Source organism: Macrotis lagotis, chromosome 2, assembly GCF_037893015.1.
Source record: "Macrotis lagotis isolate mMagLag1 chromosome 2, bilby.v1.9.chrom.fasta, whole genome shotgun sequence".
In the NCBI taxonomy this organism is placed as follows: Eukaryota; Metazoa; Chordata; class Mammalia; order Peramelemorphia; family Peramelidae; genus Macrotis; species Macrotis lagotis.
In genome coordinates, this window is record NC_133659.1 from 324,179,399 (window position 1) to 324,197,825 (window position 18,427).

At 44.4% G+C, this 18,427-nt stretch overlaps 1 protein-coding gene across 1 annotated transcript in view; it reads right to left on the bottom strand.

Annotated features, from left to right (window-relative positions):
* NUAK1 (NUAK family kinase 1) overlaps nt 1-15,716 on the bottom strand; it is a 74,348-nt gene extending 58,632 nt beyond the window's left edge. The window contains exon 1 of the mRNA XM_074226759.1: nt 15,552-15,716. Within this exon, the coding sequence (XP_074082860.1) occupies nt 15,552-15,707 (156 nt within the window). The 5' untranslated portion in view covers nt 15,708-15,716. The remainder of the gene's footprint in view (nt 1-15,551) is intronic.
* Between the last annotated feature and the right edge of the window lie 2,711 nt (nt 15,717-18,427).

The following is an 18,427-nucleotide window of genomic DNA, read 5'->3' on the forward strand; positions in this document are numbered from 1 at the left end:
CTGGAAAGACAGAATGGAACCAGGTTGTAAAACCTAAACAGGGGGCAGCTAGGTGGCACAGTGCATAGAGCAACAGCCCTGGAGTCAGGAGGACCTGAGTTTAAATCTGACCTCTGACCAGATAATTGCCTAGCTGTGTGACACAACCCTATTGCCTCAAATAAATAAAATGTTTTAAAACATGTTTTTTAAAAAAAAGTAAACAGAAGAGTAACATGGAACTGCAAGAGTTCCTTTAGGAAGTTCACCTTGGCAGCTGAGTGGAACATAGACAAGAATGGGAAGAGACTTGAGGCAGGCAAACCCATCAGCAGATTATTGCAATAGTCCAAACATAAAAGGTGATGGTTTTGTCAGAGGACAAAAAGGGGTCCAGATATGAAATGTCATTAAGGTAAAATGGACTCATCTTGGCAATAGATATGAGGGTGAGAGAAGGGTTGAGGAGGACACCTAGCTTGAGAGCCTAAGTGACTGGGATGATGGTACGTAGGATTGGGTCAGCCTACTGAGTACCAGATGCCAAACCAACCTAAGGCTGTGAACTCAGAGTATAACTACAAAGACAATCCTTTCAAATGCCAGTAGAAAATTGGTAACTTATCCAAACAGCTCATGCAATTAAACCTCCTTTTAAGACCAAAAGAAAATGAGATGGAATGGGGTAAAGAAGGAAGATACACAATATTTACTATGATTTTCCTTCATTGATTCTTAAATGATACAGATGGATGATGGGTCAGCAAAGGAAATTGAGGACAAGTGATAAACTAAAGAGGAGGACCTTCTTCCTATAAGATACTTCACCCTCCTTTATTAAACTAGATAGAGGAACTGATGACCTATAGTAAGCATTTATCAAATGTTTGCTGGTAGAGGCATAGGTCATCAAAAATCACATGTGGCATTTACCAACTTTTGTCATGGCAACAAACCATGCAGTACCTCTCCTCAAGCTAACAGATAACTCCCACCCCCTTCTCCAGCTCAAAGAACTAGAATAACAGGGTCAAAGAAGGGTGTTTTATTTTGACTGGTATTTTTATAGGCCATTAGTAATTTTCCAACTGATATGTAGCTCTTCCAAGCTTGGGGAAAGGAATGACTCCAAATAAGCCCCCTCTTGCTCAGCATTCAGATGCATAGGGGTCTCCCCTTCATTCCCATCTTCCCCTAGATGCCCAGCATCCCAGGATGCGCCATCCCTCTGAGCACCGGATGCCAAAGCCACCTAAGAATCTATCTGAGCTCCTGAGAACAGGAAGCAATGCTTCCAAAGGCCACTGGAAAATTGGTAGCTAATCCAAACAGCTCACACAATTAGGCCTAGGTTATTTTTGAGACTAAAAAAGAAAAAGGGATGGAGTTTCAGGGGAAGGGAGGAGAAAGAGAGAGATGCACAATATTTGCTATGATTTTCCTCTGTTGACTTTTAAATAGAAAAAAAAAATCTTAGAGAGGAGAGGATGGGAGTCTGAGTGGGTTCTTTCTGGTGAAGCATTTCCAGAAATCAGAATTCCAGAGGAATATTACATCTTAATTACTCAGGGAAGAGAGATAATCTGCCTAATAGAGTGCCTCCAGGCCACGCATTTAAATGACTACAATCTTTTGGGATAATCAGTATGATTTCTCAGACAATTCCTTCCATAATATAGGACTCTTCGATTCTAACAATTACAAAAGACTTTTATCGTGGATCCAGTGATTCATACATGTGTCAATAATCTCATTCAAAGGGGTAATAATTTCATTATCTGAGACCAGATAATGAAAAGATATAGTGGAAAAAAATACCCTCTCTAAAGACAAAGGATTTGGGTTGTCCTTCCAATTATGGGTGGGGTCACAACCAAGTCATGGGACTTTAGTTTTCTCATCTGCAAAAGAAGATTGGCCTAGATGACCTCTAAGGCATCTTCCAAGCTATTAGTCTATGATCCAAAAATCAATAGCAGCCAGCTGGGTGACCTTGGCCAAGTCACTTAATGAATGAATCACACCTTGTGGGGTCCATTCCGAAGAAAAGGAAAAAAATTAGGATTCTAACATAGAACAAAGTTATTCCAATCATTCATGCTAGATCTTTGGAATTTTAAGTACAAATTGAATCGCTGTCCAAAAAGCTGAGAAGCTTCATCCTTTTAGTCTTCAGCTTTTCCGGATTTTTGCTGCTAGCTGCCCATCCACACACCCACACAGCCCATTCTTTCCTCTGACACAGCTACTTCACTCAGCTTGGGAAACTGGGGGCGATTAGCTAACTGGAGAAAAAAATGCAGCAAATGCATCATCAGGAGAATTCTCTATTAGACACACACAGAGATGTCTCCCCTAAGCATACCAAATATGAAATACTAATTTTTAGCCTCTATCTCTCTATGGTCACGCTCTGTCCAAACTTGGTATTTTATCTCCCACCTCCACACTTTTGCACAGGCTGTCCCCCTACTCCTGGAATGCACTCCACAACTCTGACTCAATTCATCTACTATCTTCCCAAAAGAAACCCTTTCTAAGAGCTCTTATTTATCAGTGCTCTTCCTTCTTTAAACCTGGGGAGGAAAAAAAAATCTTTACAAGTTTCTTTAATAAACATTCCAATTCTAAGACATATAAGGAAATGATTCATATTCATAAAATAAGAGCCATTTCTCAATGGATAAATTGCTGAAGGATAGAAACAGGCAGTTTTCTAAGTAATAAATCCCAGTGATTCATAGCCATGTGGGAAAAAAGGGCTACAAGCCATTCATTCTAGTAATACACAGAAAAGCAAGTCTGAAGTTCCACCTTCTATCCATCAGTCATATTTGCAAAGGTGAGGAAACAAGGAAAATGACAAATGATGGAGAAGTAGTAGGAAAATAGGTATATTATGGCACCTTTTATTGTAGTGGCAAAAAAGAAAAAAAGAAAACTAATGACAATTAAAATAATGGGAGACTATCATAAAGAAATAATGAAGGAAATAGTTTCAAGGAAACCTAGAAAGACTTTTATTAACTGATGCAAAATGAAGTTAGGCAGAACTAGAAAAAATACTATTTGAGAGCCAGGGTCTCTGAGCTGTTTGACACAGTCCCAGCAAGAAGACTCAAGGAGGTCACACTGCCTGGTGGAACAACATTTCCTTCTTCAATATATATAGGGATTTCATGTATACCAATATTTATAGGTTTATTATTGATTGTAATATTTACTCACCCTAATAGTGGAATGACTATAAAGGAAGGATTTCAGAGAAATTCCTTGAATAAAACAGATTGTGAACTCTGTCCAAATTTAACAGGACTGCCATACAAAAGGCTTCAACATTATGAAATCTCTGGAAAACCCAACACTGGGAATTCCAAGGAGATGTCAAAATATATACAGGGAAAACAGATACAAGATGGGTCAAGATAGAATTCCAGGGAAATTAACAGTTTTGCCCCCCTTACCATACACAGGAATATATGAAAAAGATGGTGAAAAAATATTTAGTACAGGTGACTGATATGTAACTCCAGAAGCCTTAGTTTCATGGGAAAGAATAAAAAAGTCACAGAAATTGTGGTTTCTACCAACAAGGCCTGGAAGAAAAAATTAGTTATTGTAAGAGTTAACAGATGGGTGGACAAGCATAAAGACCCTCACTATAGATTGTTAAGGAAGTGTATCAAAAAACATTATATATAAAAAACTTTCCATTAAAAGAATTGCTTAATTAATAACTTTAAATGAATTAACAATTATACAACATAGTAATAAATAAGGTAACAGACAGGTTGAGGCATCATGGTCTGAGTAGGGATAAGAAATCAATTAACTATATGATTATTAATTAAACTTGTAATAACATGATTAAAACTTGTAACCATACGAAGTATATGATTGATGATGAAGATTGTACACTTTTGTAGTGAAGGAAATGATCTTAGCTTGCTTGATTGAAACATACATGATTCTGAGACTATAAAAATAAAGCCGGGGCAGCTAGGTGGCATAGTGGATAAAGCACCAGCCTTGGAGTCAGGAGTACCTGGGTTCAAATCTGGTCTCAGACACTTAATAATTACACCTAGCTGTGTGGCCTTGGGCAAGCCACTTAACCCCATTTGCCTTGCACAAAAAAAAAAAAAACCTAAAAAACAAATAAATAAATCCAAGCAGCTGACAGTCAGTCAACCTGCTCCTGCCTTTACCCCTGGTGTTGCCTCAACTCATTTGAACTCTATCCCTCCTGTTCAGGTTCCAAGGACTCCTCGGTGGCTGGACCCCTGCACTATTCCAAATTATAAAAGGTTTGAAAAACTTAAGGGCTCTGATCAATGAATGACCAACCAGGATTCCAAAGCACTGATAAAGAGGAGCAGTGCCTACTTCATGATGGAGAGAAGATCCAGAAAAAGAAATACATTTTTGGATATGACTAATATGGAATGTTTTATTTGTCCCTGCTAATATGATACAGGAATTCTTTTTTTTTCCTCTGCCTTTCTTTTCCAGAAGGTGAGAGAGGAAATTACGAAATATTTGACAACTTAAAAAGTAAAAGAATAAAATGTATTTAAAAGAAAACAGGCATAAGTACATTGTTGGCAGAACTGTGAATTGGTCCAGTCCCTTTGGATAACAATTTGGAATTTTGCAACCAAAATTAAATAGTAGGGGCAGCTACGTGGTGCAGTGAATAGACCACCAGCCCTGGTGTCAGTAAGGAGGTCGTGCAGGACCTGAGTTCAAATCCAACCTCAGACACTTAATACTTACCTAGCTGTGTGACCTTGGGCAAGTCACTTAACCCCATTGCCTTACAAAAAAACAAACACAATTAAATAGTAATTTTTCATTTTTAAAAACTATACTCATCTAAAAAGCAAATGAATTTCATAATCTTTAGTTCATCATGAAAAAGTTTCCATTTCTCAATGGATTTGTTAATAAGAGTCTACTTTGCCTGTAGGAAAGAAGGGCCAGGGAATCAAGAGAGTCTTTTGTTCTCACTCTTAGCTGGGTTTCAGAGATGTCACAAGGACTACGGATCCAGCAGAAGCTGAAGGGACCTTAGGGCTAACAATCAGGATTAGCCAATGACCTTGAATTGGAAAAGTTCAGTTCTGATGCCTACAAGAATGGGTCCTGTAACCTAAGACTGGGACAATAGGAGGATGTGGATGTTGGGTACAATGAACCCTTCACAATCTGGATCCTGATCAACTTCCCCCTCTTGTTGAATTAATGTTCTCCCTCACTGTGCCTTATCAACAGAGAGCTGAGCTCAGGTCCAGGAAATTTTGGGTTCAAGTCCTTCCCAGGTGTATGACAGGGGACAAATGTCCCTCTCAACAACTTTAAGATGGTGGCCTACATTAGGAAATGGGAGTTTCCCCTAACCAGGGGACCTCTAGCAAAAAAAAAAAAAAAAAATCACAGATTAATCTCCATTTCCTACCTCCAAACCTTTGTATAAATTATCCCTCTGACCTAGAATGCACTCCCTTCCTCACCTCCGCTTCTCTGGGATTTCTAATTTTTATCAAAACAAATCCCATGTGTCACTTCTTCCAGTGAACCTTTCACTGTTCCTGGAAGTTGCTAATATTTTCTTTTTCTTTGAATTCCCCTGTATCCCTGATGAATAAGCTCCATCCCCTCTGTCTAAGTTCCCCTTGAGGGCAGGGATCATCTCGTCTTGAATCTTTTTATATCTTGCCTGATACCTGCCCCATAGCAGGTGCTTAAGAAATGGAATTCACTCATTGAAGTGAACACTCAGATTGTATGTATTTCAACAGAGGAGGTCCATCTTCCCCAGGACAATTATCTGTCCCATCCTTTCCACCTTTCTGCCAATAATCGGGCCAAAGGACCAGGTGATTGGGATTTAGATCATAATAGATTTAGGGCTGAATGGGTCTCACAGCCTATCTGGCACAACCCCTCACTTTTACAACTGAGTAAACTGAGGTACAGGGAAGACTTGCAACTATAGGATAGTAGATCTAGCACTAGAAGATACCTCAAGAGGTCATCCAGCCCATCCTCATTTTACAGATGGGGAAACTGAGGTTCTCTGGAGATTAAGGGATTCAACCAGAGAAACACAGGTAGTAATTTTCAGACAAATCCAGACAGATGTTCTTGCCTCTGTACCAAACCTTGTGGGGTTTTTGCATCTCAGATTGTCATCTGTTAGGCAGATACAGATTGGCCATTCTCAGGAATCTTGGGGGTTGGGGGGGGAGAATGGAATCCCAAGGATACTAAGGAGCTCCAAAACTTATCTGTTGATGGGGGTGGCTGCTGACTGTGGGACATATGGACATGATGAGAGATGTCTTCCATCCTCCCTCCTGGGAGTGCTGTCCTTGCACTTCAAGGAAGACAGAGATGGAAACAGCTGTCTGGTGTTGGTGGCAAGAATACCACTGAGAACTGGGGGAGGAGGGAGGAACTAAGAGGAGTTTAGAGGGAGGGGTGCTAACATCCCTTAAGTGTTATTAGAGCCTATACCAAGGCTCTCTTGTCCTTGAACTCCTAAAGCCTTATCACATTCAGCAAGGACTCCAGGGCTCTCAAGTTGGTTTTGTAGGGATTTTGAGTCTCCCCTTTCCAACTAGATGATGAGAGCAGGATCCATTTCTCAGAAGTACTAGCACAAATAAGCCACTCATAAAATACACTTCCCTCCATTTCCTCTCAATACAATGAAGGAAGTGGCTATGGTTGTTCAATCATGTCTGACTCTTCACGAGCCCAAATGTGGTTTTCTTGGCAAAGATATTGGAATGGTTGGCCATTTCCTTCTCCAGCTCATTTGACAGATGAGGAAACTGAGGCAAGTGACTTGTCCAGGATCACCCAACTAAGCAAGAATCTGAGGCTAAATTTGAACTCAGGAAGATGAGTCTTATCTTTCTATCCTATCCATTCTGATACCACCTAGCTCAAGCCTCCCCCCACCTCCATTGGATAATCTCCTGTTCTAGCATTCTAATGGTCTTCTGGATCAAAATCTAGCACTCTCTGAACTCCATATGGAATCTGAAAACTTAGGTTGAATATTGTCCCTGTTACTAAAGCGATCCTTATTTAAAATGTGATTTACTGACATCTCCTCTGACTTCAGAACAAGCCCCACGAGGACAAGTACCAACTAACATCTCTCTTTTGCAGACCAAAAAAACCCAGAAGTTCAGACACCAGCCCTGGGACACACAGCCAATAACTGTAGAGGTAGGATTTGAACCCAGGTGTCTCCTATTGCAGCGCAGCTAAGTGGCACCATAGAGAACGGGACCCGAAGTCAGGAAGACTCATCTTCATGAGTTCAAATCTGGCCTCAGATACTTGCTAGCTATGTGACCTTGGACAAGTCACTTATCCCTATTTGCCTCGGTTTCCTCATCTGTCAGATGAACTGGAGAAGGAAATGATGAATCATTCTGGTACCTTGGCCAAGAAAATCCCAGAAAGGACCATAAAAACTCAGACCTGTTATTGAACAACAATAATAAACTTCTTTTGGACCTATACTACACCCCCTCTACCAACATTCTGTAAGCAATAGAAAAGTAAAGGCCTTCTGAGCTTCAAAAAGATGATTGAGGAGGATAAGTAGGGGCTTCAAACACACACACACTCACACTCACATATCCCATCCCCAGCTTCACCATTCAGTTAAAGGTTCCTGCAGGGTTCTACATGAATTAAACATCTGGTGTCCCTGGTAAATTGCCAGGATACTTTACCAATATGGCCAGACTCTATTCACGGGTGGTGCGTCATCTGGCCCAGCCCCCGATCATTCAATGGCTCCGATCTCCTAATTCATACAATGTTCCCTGTTGTCTGAGCGGTTGATGATAAATCTGTTCTGTTTCAGAGTAGATACTTAACAAATCATAGCTCCCACATGCTTCCCGACTTTCATGTGGGTAGAAGAAATGAGGGTCACTGTGTCTGCTGGAGAGGGCCGTGTCTGTGGGAGAGGGCCTTGGAGGACAGAAAACAAACGCTAGCGAAGGAAGGTCTGCCGGAATTTTGTCTTTCTAATGGCTGAGGTCATTGAATGTAAAGGAGAAGAGGAAAGAGGAGGGCAGGTCATGGAGTGGTCAACCTACCTTTGTAGACCTTACCTTCTATCCAATCATGTTTCCCATTCCTGGCTTAGTTCATCAAGCATATTTAATTCAAAGCTATTTCACAAGCATTTGTTAAAATATCTACTATATAACAGATCCTAAAACAAGGGTTGGGTATACAGAGACAAAAAATAAGTTTAAAAAAACCAAACAAATTCTCCCTGCCTTCAAGGGGCGGATGGTCTACCATGACTTACTCACTCATAACATCTCCACCATTCCCTCTGCAGACTGTCCCCTAGGCCTAGAATTGATTCTTCTCCATCTCCACCTCTAAGAATCTCTTGATTCTTTCAAAATTCAGTTGAAATAATAGTAGTAATGATGCAGAGAATTAAGAATGTAGAAAATTTATAATCAGAAACAATTTCTGTAATCTTGTTAAAGGGTGGCAGCAACAGTAATAGTAACAATAATAAGGCAATAAAAATTGTTAAAGGTAGGATTTGAACCCAAGTCTTGCAGGACCTGGCCTGAATCCAACAAGGTCATTCTACAACAGTAAACATTTACATGGTGCTTTAAAGTTTGCACAGATCTTTCATTATTTCTCAAAACAACCCTGTGAGGTAGATTCTATTATTCTTCCTATTCAATAGATGTGGAAATTGGGACAGATGTGATTGATTAAATGACTTGCCCAGTCAAGCAGTTTGTAAGAGACCAGGAACAACATTTTAATTCTCCTTAAGGCTCTCTGTGATCTGCACTTGTGGAGGATACAAGACCCAGGAAAGTTCAAAGTAGCCCAGAGACTAAGGAGAACCAGGATTCAGGGTCAGGTCCTCCAGGCTGGTAGTAGGTTTGCATTTGGTACAATGGGCCCAAGGGCCCATTGTACCAAATACACAATCCTTCAAGGCTATTACCCTCACAGTTCAGAAAGATAAAAGCCCTGGGGAAAAGAGATTGCCTAGGATCTCAGGACTTTCACAACCAAGTCCTAAAAACTACTTTTGTGATTACTGGAGGCAAAGAAGGCACAACTGGGCCCCAAATTATATACCCAAAGATAAAGGGAACCCAAATTTCCCTAGATCTACAGCTTACTGTCTCACTGCAGTCTTGGCTAATATAACTCCCCCACAGGGTGGGTAGATATGATGAGGGGTTCCTCATACTCCCCCAGTTCACCAGGGGTCCTTGACAACACCCTTTCACTCCCACAAGCCCCAATTTTTACATCTGTAAAATGGGCATCATAACTTTTACAACTGTCCACCACAACACCTAACAGATCGCTGTTTGGCCCTCATGAATAAGGGAAAGTATAAATGAATTAGGACTGCTAACTCTACTATTCTTGCACAAATCACTTCCCTTCCCTGGCATTCCTAGTTTGTTACTGGAAATAGGCAGACCACAGGATATTTAGGGTCCCTTCTACCTTTACTAAAGGACTGTCAATAGTGATGGTAACCAACTACTTCCCTACTGGTTCTTACCCCCACAAAAGTTTCGACTAACAAGTTAGTCTCCCAGATCTATATTTTTCCAACCCTAGGCTATGAATAACTTTTGGCCATTGCTTGAAATACCCATTTTCGGTCAAAAGGCTCCCCTTGCCCAATAAGCATCCAGGACTTCAAGCAGGAAACCGAGTCCAGGATGGCAGCACTTGGGTTCCCCAGAGATAATAATCCACGTTTGTTTGGTCTGGCTCTCCCACTGTGTTCCTGATACCTCCCAGGGCAGGTGATGCAAGTTACCCCAAGCAAGAGATAATGAGGTTCAGCCTGGAGTCAGAACTTGGCCCTTGTTCATGATCCCATGATGCCCTCCTCCATGGAATGGACTTGTATACAAGTCTATCCAAGGTTGTAGAGGGCAAATCATCACCCACCGAGGGCAGGACCCTGAATGGTGCCATGTGGACTGACCCAAAGGCAATGTCTAAAGTGCTTTCAAAACAAAAGTTTTGCAACCCATTCAAGGAGGCCAAAAATGCCCCAGGATCCATCATGAGACCAAAGCTTCCTTTCACTGTTTCCTGTGATTTCACCTTACTAATTACAATTGGGCATGGTCTTAATTATTTGATTCTCTGCTGAAGTCCAAAGAAGAAAACTCCAATCCCACCAACCAAACAGAGGCAACTCGAAGAGGGGGGGAACACACTATGGGAGAAGGGAGATTACAATCACAAGCTGAGTACGTGACCTTTTTCTCCTTATCTCTAAAATGGATGTTATAATACCCTGCTGGCTCTTCTCTAGTTTTCATGAGGACCTGAGGTTAAGATGGTAATGCCAGGTCTAGAAATGAAGTTAGATAGATGAGGGGATAGAGAGAGCCAGATCTGGGGTCAGAACTCAATTCAAATCCAGCCTCAGATACTTATGGTGTGACCCTGGGCAAGTCACTTAAACTTGATCTGCCTTGGTTTCCTCATCTCTAAGATGGGGATAATAATTAAAGCCCACCACCCAGGGTTACTTTAAGTCTCAAAGAAGACAGTATGTATTTCTGTTTTATTTTTTACTTTGTAACTTCCTCCCCAACCTGACACATAAGAATGGTCATTGGACTGAAATAATAACAATAGATGATTATGTTATGTTGTATTATATTGTTATATATACTCTAATAATATTTGCACTGACTTCCTCACAGAAATACTTTGAACAATTATGAGATTTGGGAGTCAGGAAAACCAGGGTTCCAAATCCCTCTTTGGACACTGATTAATCTGTGCCTTCTCTGTGCCTCAATTTCTTCATCTGTAAAAAAGAGTGCAATTATAGCTCCCAAGATGAAGAGAATCAAACAAAAACACATGTAAAATGTTCTACTAAAGAATGTTAGCTATTGTAGTTCTTACTATCCCCGGTCACCCAGACCTAAAACAGGATTTGAACCCAGGCCTTCTGAGCTCTTAGTCTTGTTTATCTACCAAATGAGGACAATAAGCAAGTACCTCACAGGATTGTGCTTCGAGACCCAACTGAGATTATGTTTGCAAAAGGCATTACCTGTTTTAAAGCATCACCTTTAAACTACTATAGAAATGAAAACTATAATCAATAGCTTGCCTCCAAACTGGCGCAAAACAAAGTGAAAAATCCACCCAGAAAGTCAAAATTGCCTAGTAATAATAGTGATAGGTGAGATTTGTAGAATGCATTAGAATTTGCAAATCCTGAGGCAGCTAATCGATGGGCCACCAACCCTGGAGTCAGAAAGATCTGAGTTCAGATTCAGTCTCAGACACTTAATATTTAGCTGAGTGACCTTGAGCAAGTCATTTAACCCCATTGCCTTGCAAAGACCAAAAAAAAACCCGAATTTGAAAATCTTTGACAAATATGATTTAATCTCCATACTGATCTTGGGAGATGAGTTATTATTCCAGCTTATAGATAGAAAACTGAGGCCAGACAGTAATGAAGTGACTTGCCCAGGGTCACTCAACTCAGTTTGTCTCTGAAGCTCAATTTCAACTTTGATATTCTCAACCCCCAGCCCAAACACCAGTTTTGCAGTTATAAGTGGTTTGTCTCTCTTATCATCTGGTAATTTTTTTTTCTCCTTCCCTGTTAAATTCACCAGTGAATAAATGAAAAGAATTATCACCAGCACTATGTATTTAGGTAAGGCAAGGATACCGGACTCCATATCACCCTACTTTGCACAGAAACCTAGAGCTTAGGAACCCTTCCAGTCCATTTTATAGAAGAAACACCAAAGAAAGAAGTGACTGACCCAAGGTTACACAGCTGGGTAAATGGCAAAGCTCAGAAGAGCCTTGACACACCAGACTAACAATTTTTTTTAAGTGCCAACACATAACTGTGCTAAACCCTAGGGAAAGACAGAGAAGTTTGAAGAAATGAGAGTCCTTACATTCATGGACTAATTTACAGTCTAAATGGGAATAAAAACCCATCTGTAGGATAAAGCCCTGATATTCAGTTAGAAATTTCCCCTCTATAACTTCTCCTCCTCCCTCTTCCCCTCTCCCCCCAGGAGCTCGCCCATCAGGGCAAAGAGAATCCTTAGAGATTTACAAAGCTGCTTTGGAGATGAGAGGTGAAACTCAGATCTCCCCTTAGACAAGGTACATCCTCCATTCCCCCCCACCCAGGATAGATAATATAACCAGAAAAGTAACTTAGAAAAGGGAAAATGGGGGCAGCTAGGTGGTCCAGTGGATAGAGCACCGGCCCTGGAGTCAGGAGTACCTGAGTTCAAATTGGTCTCAGACACTTAATAATTACCTAGCTGTGTGGCCTTGGGCAAGTCACTTAACCCCATTGCCTGGCGAAAATAATAATAATACTAAAAGAAAAAGAAAAGGGAAAATGAAATGAGATTCCCTGAGGGCAGGGAGCAGTTTAGGTTCTGCATTTACGTCCCCAGCATCTGATATAGAATAAGTAGTAGGTGCTTAATAATTGCACATTTAAGCAAGTTGGATAGCAGAGCTATTCAGTAGACTGGCTTTTGAGAAAGAGCCAAGATAGACTAGAAAGAGTCCATCTGTGGATTCAAATCCCAGTTCCTCTCTCCCTCAGTGACTTTGGACAAGTCATTGACCTTCCCTGAGGCTCACCTATAAATAGTCCCTTCTATAATCAAATGAAGAAAAGAGAAAGGGTGGGACTATGGCTTCAGAGTCCCCACTCCCAACCCTAGAGGATGAGCCTAAGAAATATTAATGAAGGAAACAACCTCACCCTAATCAGAGAAGAGGACCTCCCAATCCTTTTTACTTGGCTGCTGCCTCCTTAGCATCTCACATAATCATCCCTCTGGCAATGGTAAAGCCCCAGATCTGACTTTAAATTCCATTATGGTGGAAGGGGGAAAGCACTAATGAATGGTCTCCCTGCCCAGCTCTTCTGAAGACATTGTGAATCAAAAAACTGGGGATCAAACTTGGAAATCCACTAGTTTATAGGAGACACACACACACACACACACACACACACACACCCCACCCTGGGAATACTTCCCAATTCCTCTGCTTGGCCGGTTGGTTCTATGCTTGTCCTGTTAATGAATGCCTCTGACTAATTCTGCTCCAACTTTCACTGTATGGAGAAACAACTCCCTTCCCTAACTAAAGAAACCAACAATTGCCGAGCAAAAGGGAAGCTTTAATAAAGAAATTCAGCACCCCAAATTAGAAGAGCTGTTTCTCCACTCCAGAGGACAACTGACTCCATCCGCGGGGAAGCTGGGTATCTTAGAGAGGGGGCAGGATCTGGGTTCAAATCCCACATCATCTGGGCAAGTTGCAACCTCTCAGAGTCTCATCATCTATGAAATGGGGATGCTAATACTTGAAAGTGCAGAGAGAGGAAACTTAGGGAGTAGATCTTAGAGTGGGAAATGGAAACCTGGGTTCTAGATGGACCTCAGAGGTGGCCTGACTGGACAAGAATGGGCAAGGGAAATCACTTCTGGAACACCAGATTGCTAGTACTACATTACTTAAAATGTTAGACAGGGGGAGAGGGGGGCTCCTCCATACTGAGATTTCTAAAGAGATAGATGACTAAATAGATATAAATAATAATATATATTGATATTTATAAATATTAATATAAATTGCCCAAGACACCATGTAAATAAATATAAATAAATAAAACAGATGAATGAATATATATAAATGAATAAAATAATAGATGACTAAGTATACAGGAATGAATGAATAAAAGGAGAGTGAGAGAAATGGATGGATAGGTAAAATCACAGCAACCAAAAAACCAAACTATCAAAAAAACTTTAAAAAAAACCATACTACCTATTTCCTCATAAGGATCACAATGAAGATGGTTTTTGTTGTTGGGAGGAGGGTTAGATTTGTGATTTTAGGGGAGAATTCCCAATGAAAATTTCCTCCACTGATGTAGATCACAGAGCCTTGTCCATGGTTACCCACATGGTCATGGAAGGATTAAGCCCAGGTCTACCTGACTCGGAATCCAGAGCTTTCAAGCCCCCATGCCTAGAGGGGCAGTATGGTCCAATGGATGGATTCAGCAAAGAATTGGGGGAGGAAGCCCTGGTTTGGCAGTCAGAAGACCTAAGTTCAAATCCTGCGTTGGATATTTACTAGCTGATATAACTCGGGACAAATCACATGATCTCAATATCCCTCTGTTCCTCCATCTGTAATATGGGGATCATAACACCTCCTTCTCATGCTCGTTCAGAGGCTCGAGTGACTTTTAGATACATTTAAAAGGTTTTGCAAACCAATCCACTGCAGAAATGCAGCTATCCCATGCCTCTCTGCACGGCCAGGTCCTTTACAAACTGAAGGAGTTCAATAAACCGGAGTGGTTGTCATCTACTGAGCAAGAAAAGCGGCTGCACTAAGCCAGAGGCCACTGGAGCACCCAGCCTGGGCTGCACAGTGACCCCGGCTCCAGGTACCTGCCCAGCTGGGAGCAGAGAGGGGCCAAGCCTGTTCTCAGTGCGCCCCCTGGTGGCCAAGGGGCGCATATACCGTGCTTGCCTTCAAGACCAAGACAAATGAAAAAAGAGAGAGACAAACCCCTTCCCCGGCCCTTCTAGAAGGAATAATGGGGAGACTTGCCACGGGCTTCAGCTAGGAACAACCAGGTCCCGAATGAAGGGGCTCATTTCTTAAGCACCAGGAGCCCCCCAGGGGCAGATCTCCCACCTCCTAGCCTTATTTCCCAGTTTGCCAGCTGCAACTCTGCACAATTGGCTTTTTCCAAGCTCGCCCGCAGCTGAAGGAGGGGGAACGAGCCCGTGTGAAGGTGAGCTCAGAGGCTATCAGTCCGAGGAGCCGAGCCCTGGCTTTCAGGTCTGCCGTCCCTCCTGGAGCCCGAGATGGGCCTTGGCAGCCCTTCTGTTCTGGGGGAAGTCCGCTCCCCGGCCCATCCAAGAACCCAGCCCAGGTGCTCGGGTCCTAAGCCCCAAGCGGCTGCCAGCCCCTCGGTGGATGGGGAGTTCCGCCCGCCTAGGGGGCCCCTGGCGGCGGCCAGGTGGCCACAGGCCTGGGGATGCAGAGGACCAGAGCATCTGTCCAAAGAGTTCAGCCCCCCCCCCCCCCCGCAGAAAAAGGCCTTTCACCTGAAGCCCGGCTCCTTTAGGCGCTTTAGTCTTTCCCTGCTATCCAGGGGCTGCCTCGTCTGGGCCACCTCCCTGTGGGGGCGCAGACGCAGAGACCCCCCAGCACCCCGCTCGGTTGCACCGGTTCTTTGCTCCTTTCCTGGGGTCAGGGCAGCGATCAGGACCCCCCCCCCCCCAGGGCCGCCTGCCTGGCACAGCTCCCCCCGCGGACGGCTCCCTGCCCCGCATCGCTCTCCGGCCCGCGCAGCACCAGCCTTGCCCCCGGACCGCCGGGCACCGGCCGCAGGGTAGCCCAAGTGACAGCTGGGGGGCATCCCTGGCAGTGTGCCGGGGGCGCCCGGAGGCCCCCCGCGCCCCGCGCCCGGCCCTCACCGCTCGGCCGGAGAAGCGCTCGGTGGCCCGCTTGACCTTGCCGTAGGTGCCCCTGCCCAGCGTCTCCTGCAGCTCGTAGCGGTGCTTCAGGTTGTGCTTGTGGAGGTGCCGCTTGACCCCGTGCCCCGGCGGCGGCGGGGGGCCCCCCTGCTCCATGGCGGCGCCCCCCGGCTCGCCCCTGCCCGCTGCGCCTCTGCCCAGCCCGCCCGCCCGCAGCCCAGGCTGGCCCGAGGTGGCGGCGGGGCTGCCGGGCCCGGCCTGGGGAGCCGGGGGGCGGGGCGGGGCGGGGCGGGGCGGGGCTGCGGAGCGCCGCCCAGAGCCCGGCCGGGGGGCGCCGGAGCCCGCGCTTTGGGGGGAGGGGAGGAGGAGGAGGAGGAGGGGAGAAAAGGAGGAGCAGCGAGCAGCCCCTCCCCCGCGCCAGCGGGCAGTGCCCAAGCTACCTAGGGCCCATTTCCAGTCCCCAGCTCCCCTCCTTCCTCTCCTTTCTCTTCCCTTCTTCCTCCCCTCCGCTCCCTCTTCTTCCTCCTGTCTCCTCCTCCCTCTCCAAGGCTTCCCCAGCGAGGACAGCGCCGGGCACCCACTGTCAGGGTCCCGCCTAAGCCGGGGCTGAGGGCAGCGGGGCTTGGGGGGGGCGCCCCGTCCTCTTTCTCTCTTGGCAGCACTGGCAGCGAGGAGGGCAGCGGCAGCCGCCGAGGCCAGGAGGTGATTGGGCACAGAGCGTGTACAGTTACAGGAGGTGACTCACTGTCTCCTCCCCCAGCCCCTCCTTGCAGGCCTTTGGCCGCTGCACCCCGGTCTTTGGGACCCTCCAGCCCCGCCTTGGCTGGAGAACTGAGCTGGGGGAGCCCTTTCCCTCCAGCGCGGGTCCCCTCCTTGGGGGTAGGAAGCAACTGCAGGTGGCCCAACAGGGAGTTAGGAGGTGGGAGGCTGCAGAGAAGAGCAGGCCAGGCCAGGACCCTGACCCTGGCCCACCTCCTCCCCTCTGGGCAGTGAACTGGGAGGCTGCAGGGTTGCAGGTAGAAGCAGCTGGGAAGGACCCTGTGGCATCACAGACTCTACCTAGATATCACCCAGTCTGCAGCCAGAGGCCAGGCAGCAAAACGGATGTTCCAGGCTCAGGGCCTGAGAGGACCCTCAAGCGCCACCTAGAACATCCAGCCACGACCAAGAGCAGGCCCAAACTCCTCTTGGAAAGATTTCTTCTCTGCCCACGACAAAAGACTAGACACTTCCCAGTGAAACCAGGAGAAGGAGATGGGGAAAGGCTCATCCAGGCTCCCACAAATCGCAGCTAGCATCTGACAGATCTAGGCCAGGCATGGCTTCTGTCCTCTAAAGGAAAGGATGCTAACTGTGGGAGAAGGAAGCCACATGGCAGTGCAAAATGAGACTTCATGGAATTTTTAGGAGCCAGAGAATGAATAAGGGGATAGAGAGCCTCCCTCTTAACAAGTTCAGGTTGCTCAGATCCTGCCTAAGCTAACCTGGCCATGTCCCTTAACTCCTCGGTACACCTCCCCACCCATGACCCGGGGAGGGGGGGGAGGGTCCTGATTAAATTGCCCTTAAGGTAAGGATCTCTTTTGATAGAGAGAGCTAGCTCGCAGTGAAACCTCAAGTCCGAACTGATCAAGATGTAAAAAATAAAATACATAGGATTATGCATTGAATATTTTTATGACAGATTTTATTTATTTCAAGTTTTACCATTTTTTCCCCTGGTCTTACTTCCCTCCCCCCCCCCCCCACAGAAGGCAATTTGCCAATCTTTACTTTGTTTCCACGGTATACATGGATCCAAATTGAGTGTGATGAGAGAGAAATCACATCCTTAAGGAAGAAACATAAAGTATAAGAGAGAGCAAGATCAGACAGTAAGATATCAGGGCTTTTTCCTAAATTTAAGGTAATAGTCCTTGGTCTTTGTCCAAACTCCATAGCTCTTTCTCTGGATACAGACCTCCATGGAAGACAGCCCACACTGTCCCTGGTTGTTGCACCGATGGAATGAGTCCATCAAGACTGATCATCCCCGCCATGTTGCTGTGAGGGTATACAGTGTTCCCGTTCTGCTTATCTCGCTCAGCATCAGTTCATGCAAATCCTTCCAGGCTTCCCTGAATTTCCAACCCTCCTGGTTTCTAATAGAACAAAGTGTTCCATGACATACATATACCACAGTTTGCTAAGCCATTCCCCAATGGAAGGACATTTACTCCATTTCCAATTCTTTGCCACCACAAACAGGGCTGCTATGAATAGTGATGTTTTTCCCCTTTTTCATCATCTCTTCAGGGTATAGACCCAGTAGTGGTATTGCTGGATCAAAGGGATGCACATTTTTGTTGCCCTTTGGGCGTAGTTTCAAATTTCTCTCCAGAAAGGTTGGATGAGTTCTATGTATTGAATATTGAGTGTACTGAGTAATGAATATTCAATTCTACTGCATCTTCCACAGATGGCCATTCAGCCTTTTCTTAAAGACTTCCAGTGATGAGGAATGCCCTCCCTATTAGGGTAAGTTCACTCTGTTTTGGAGAAGCAAGTTCTAATGAGAATACCGAATATATTGAATCTTGTTGAAATATATTGAAATAGTTATCAAAATAATTTAAAGAGTAAAGTCAAAGAATCCAGGTTCAGAGCCCTTATTCTCCATGATACCTTCAGATCCTATTTCGAGGTAATCACTCTTGAAATCACTTTGCATAATATTATATATACTTTGTTTTATCTTTATATAACTGTCTTAATAGAATATTGCTCCTTTTGGACAGGAATTATTTTTGTCTGTTCTTATGTCCCTAATACTTAGCATGATATATTATATATCATAGGAACTTAACAAATCATCTAGCAAAAATTAAGCATTTATT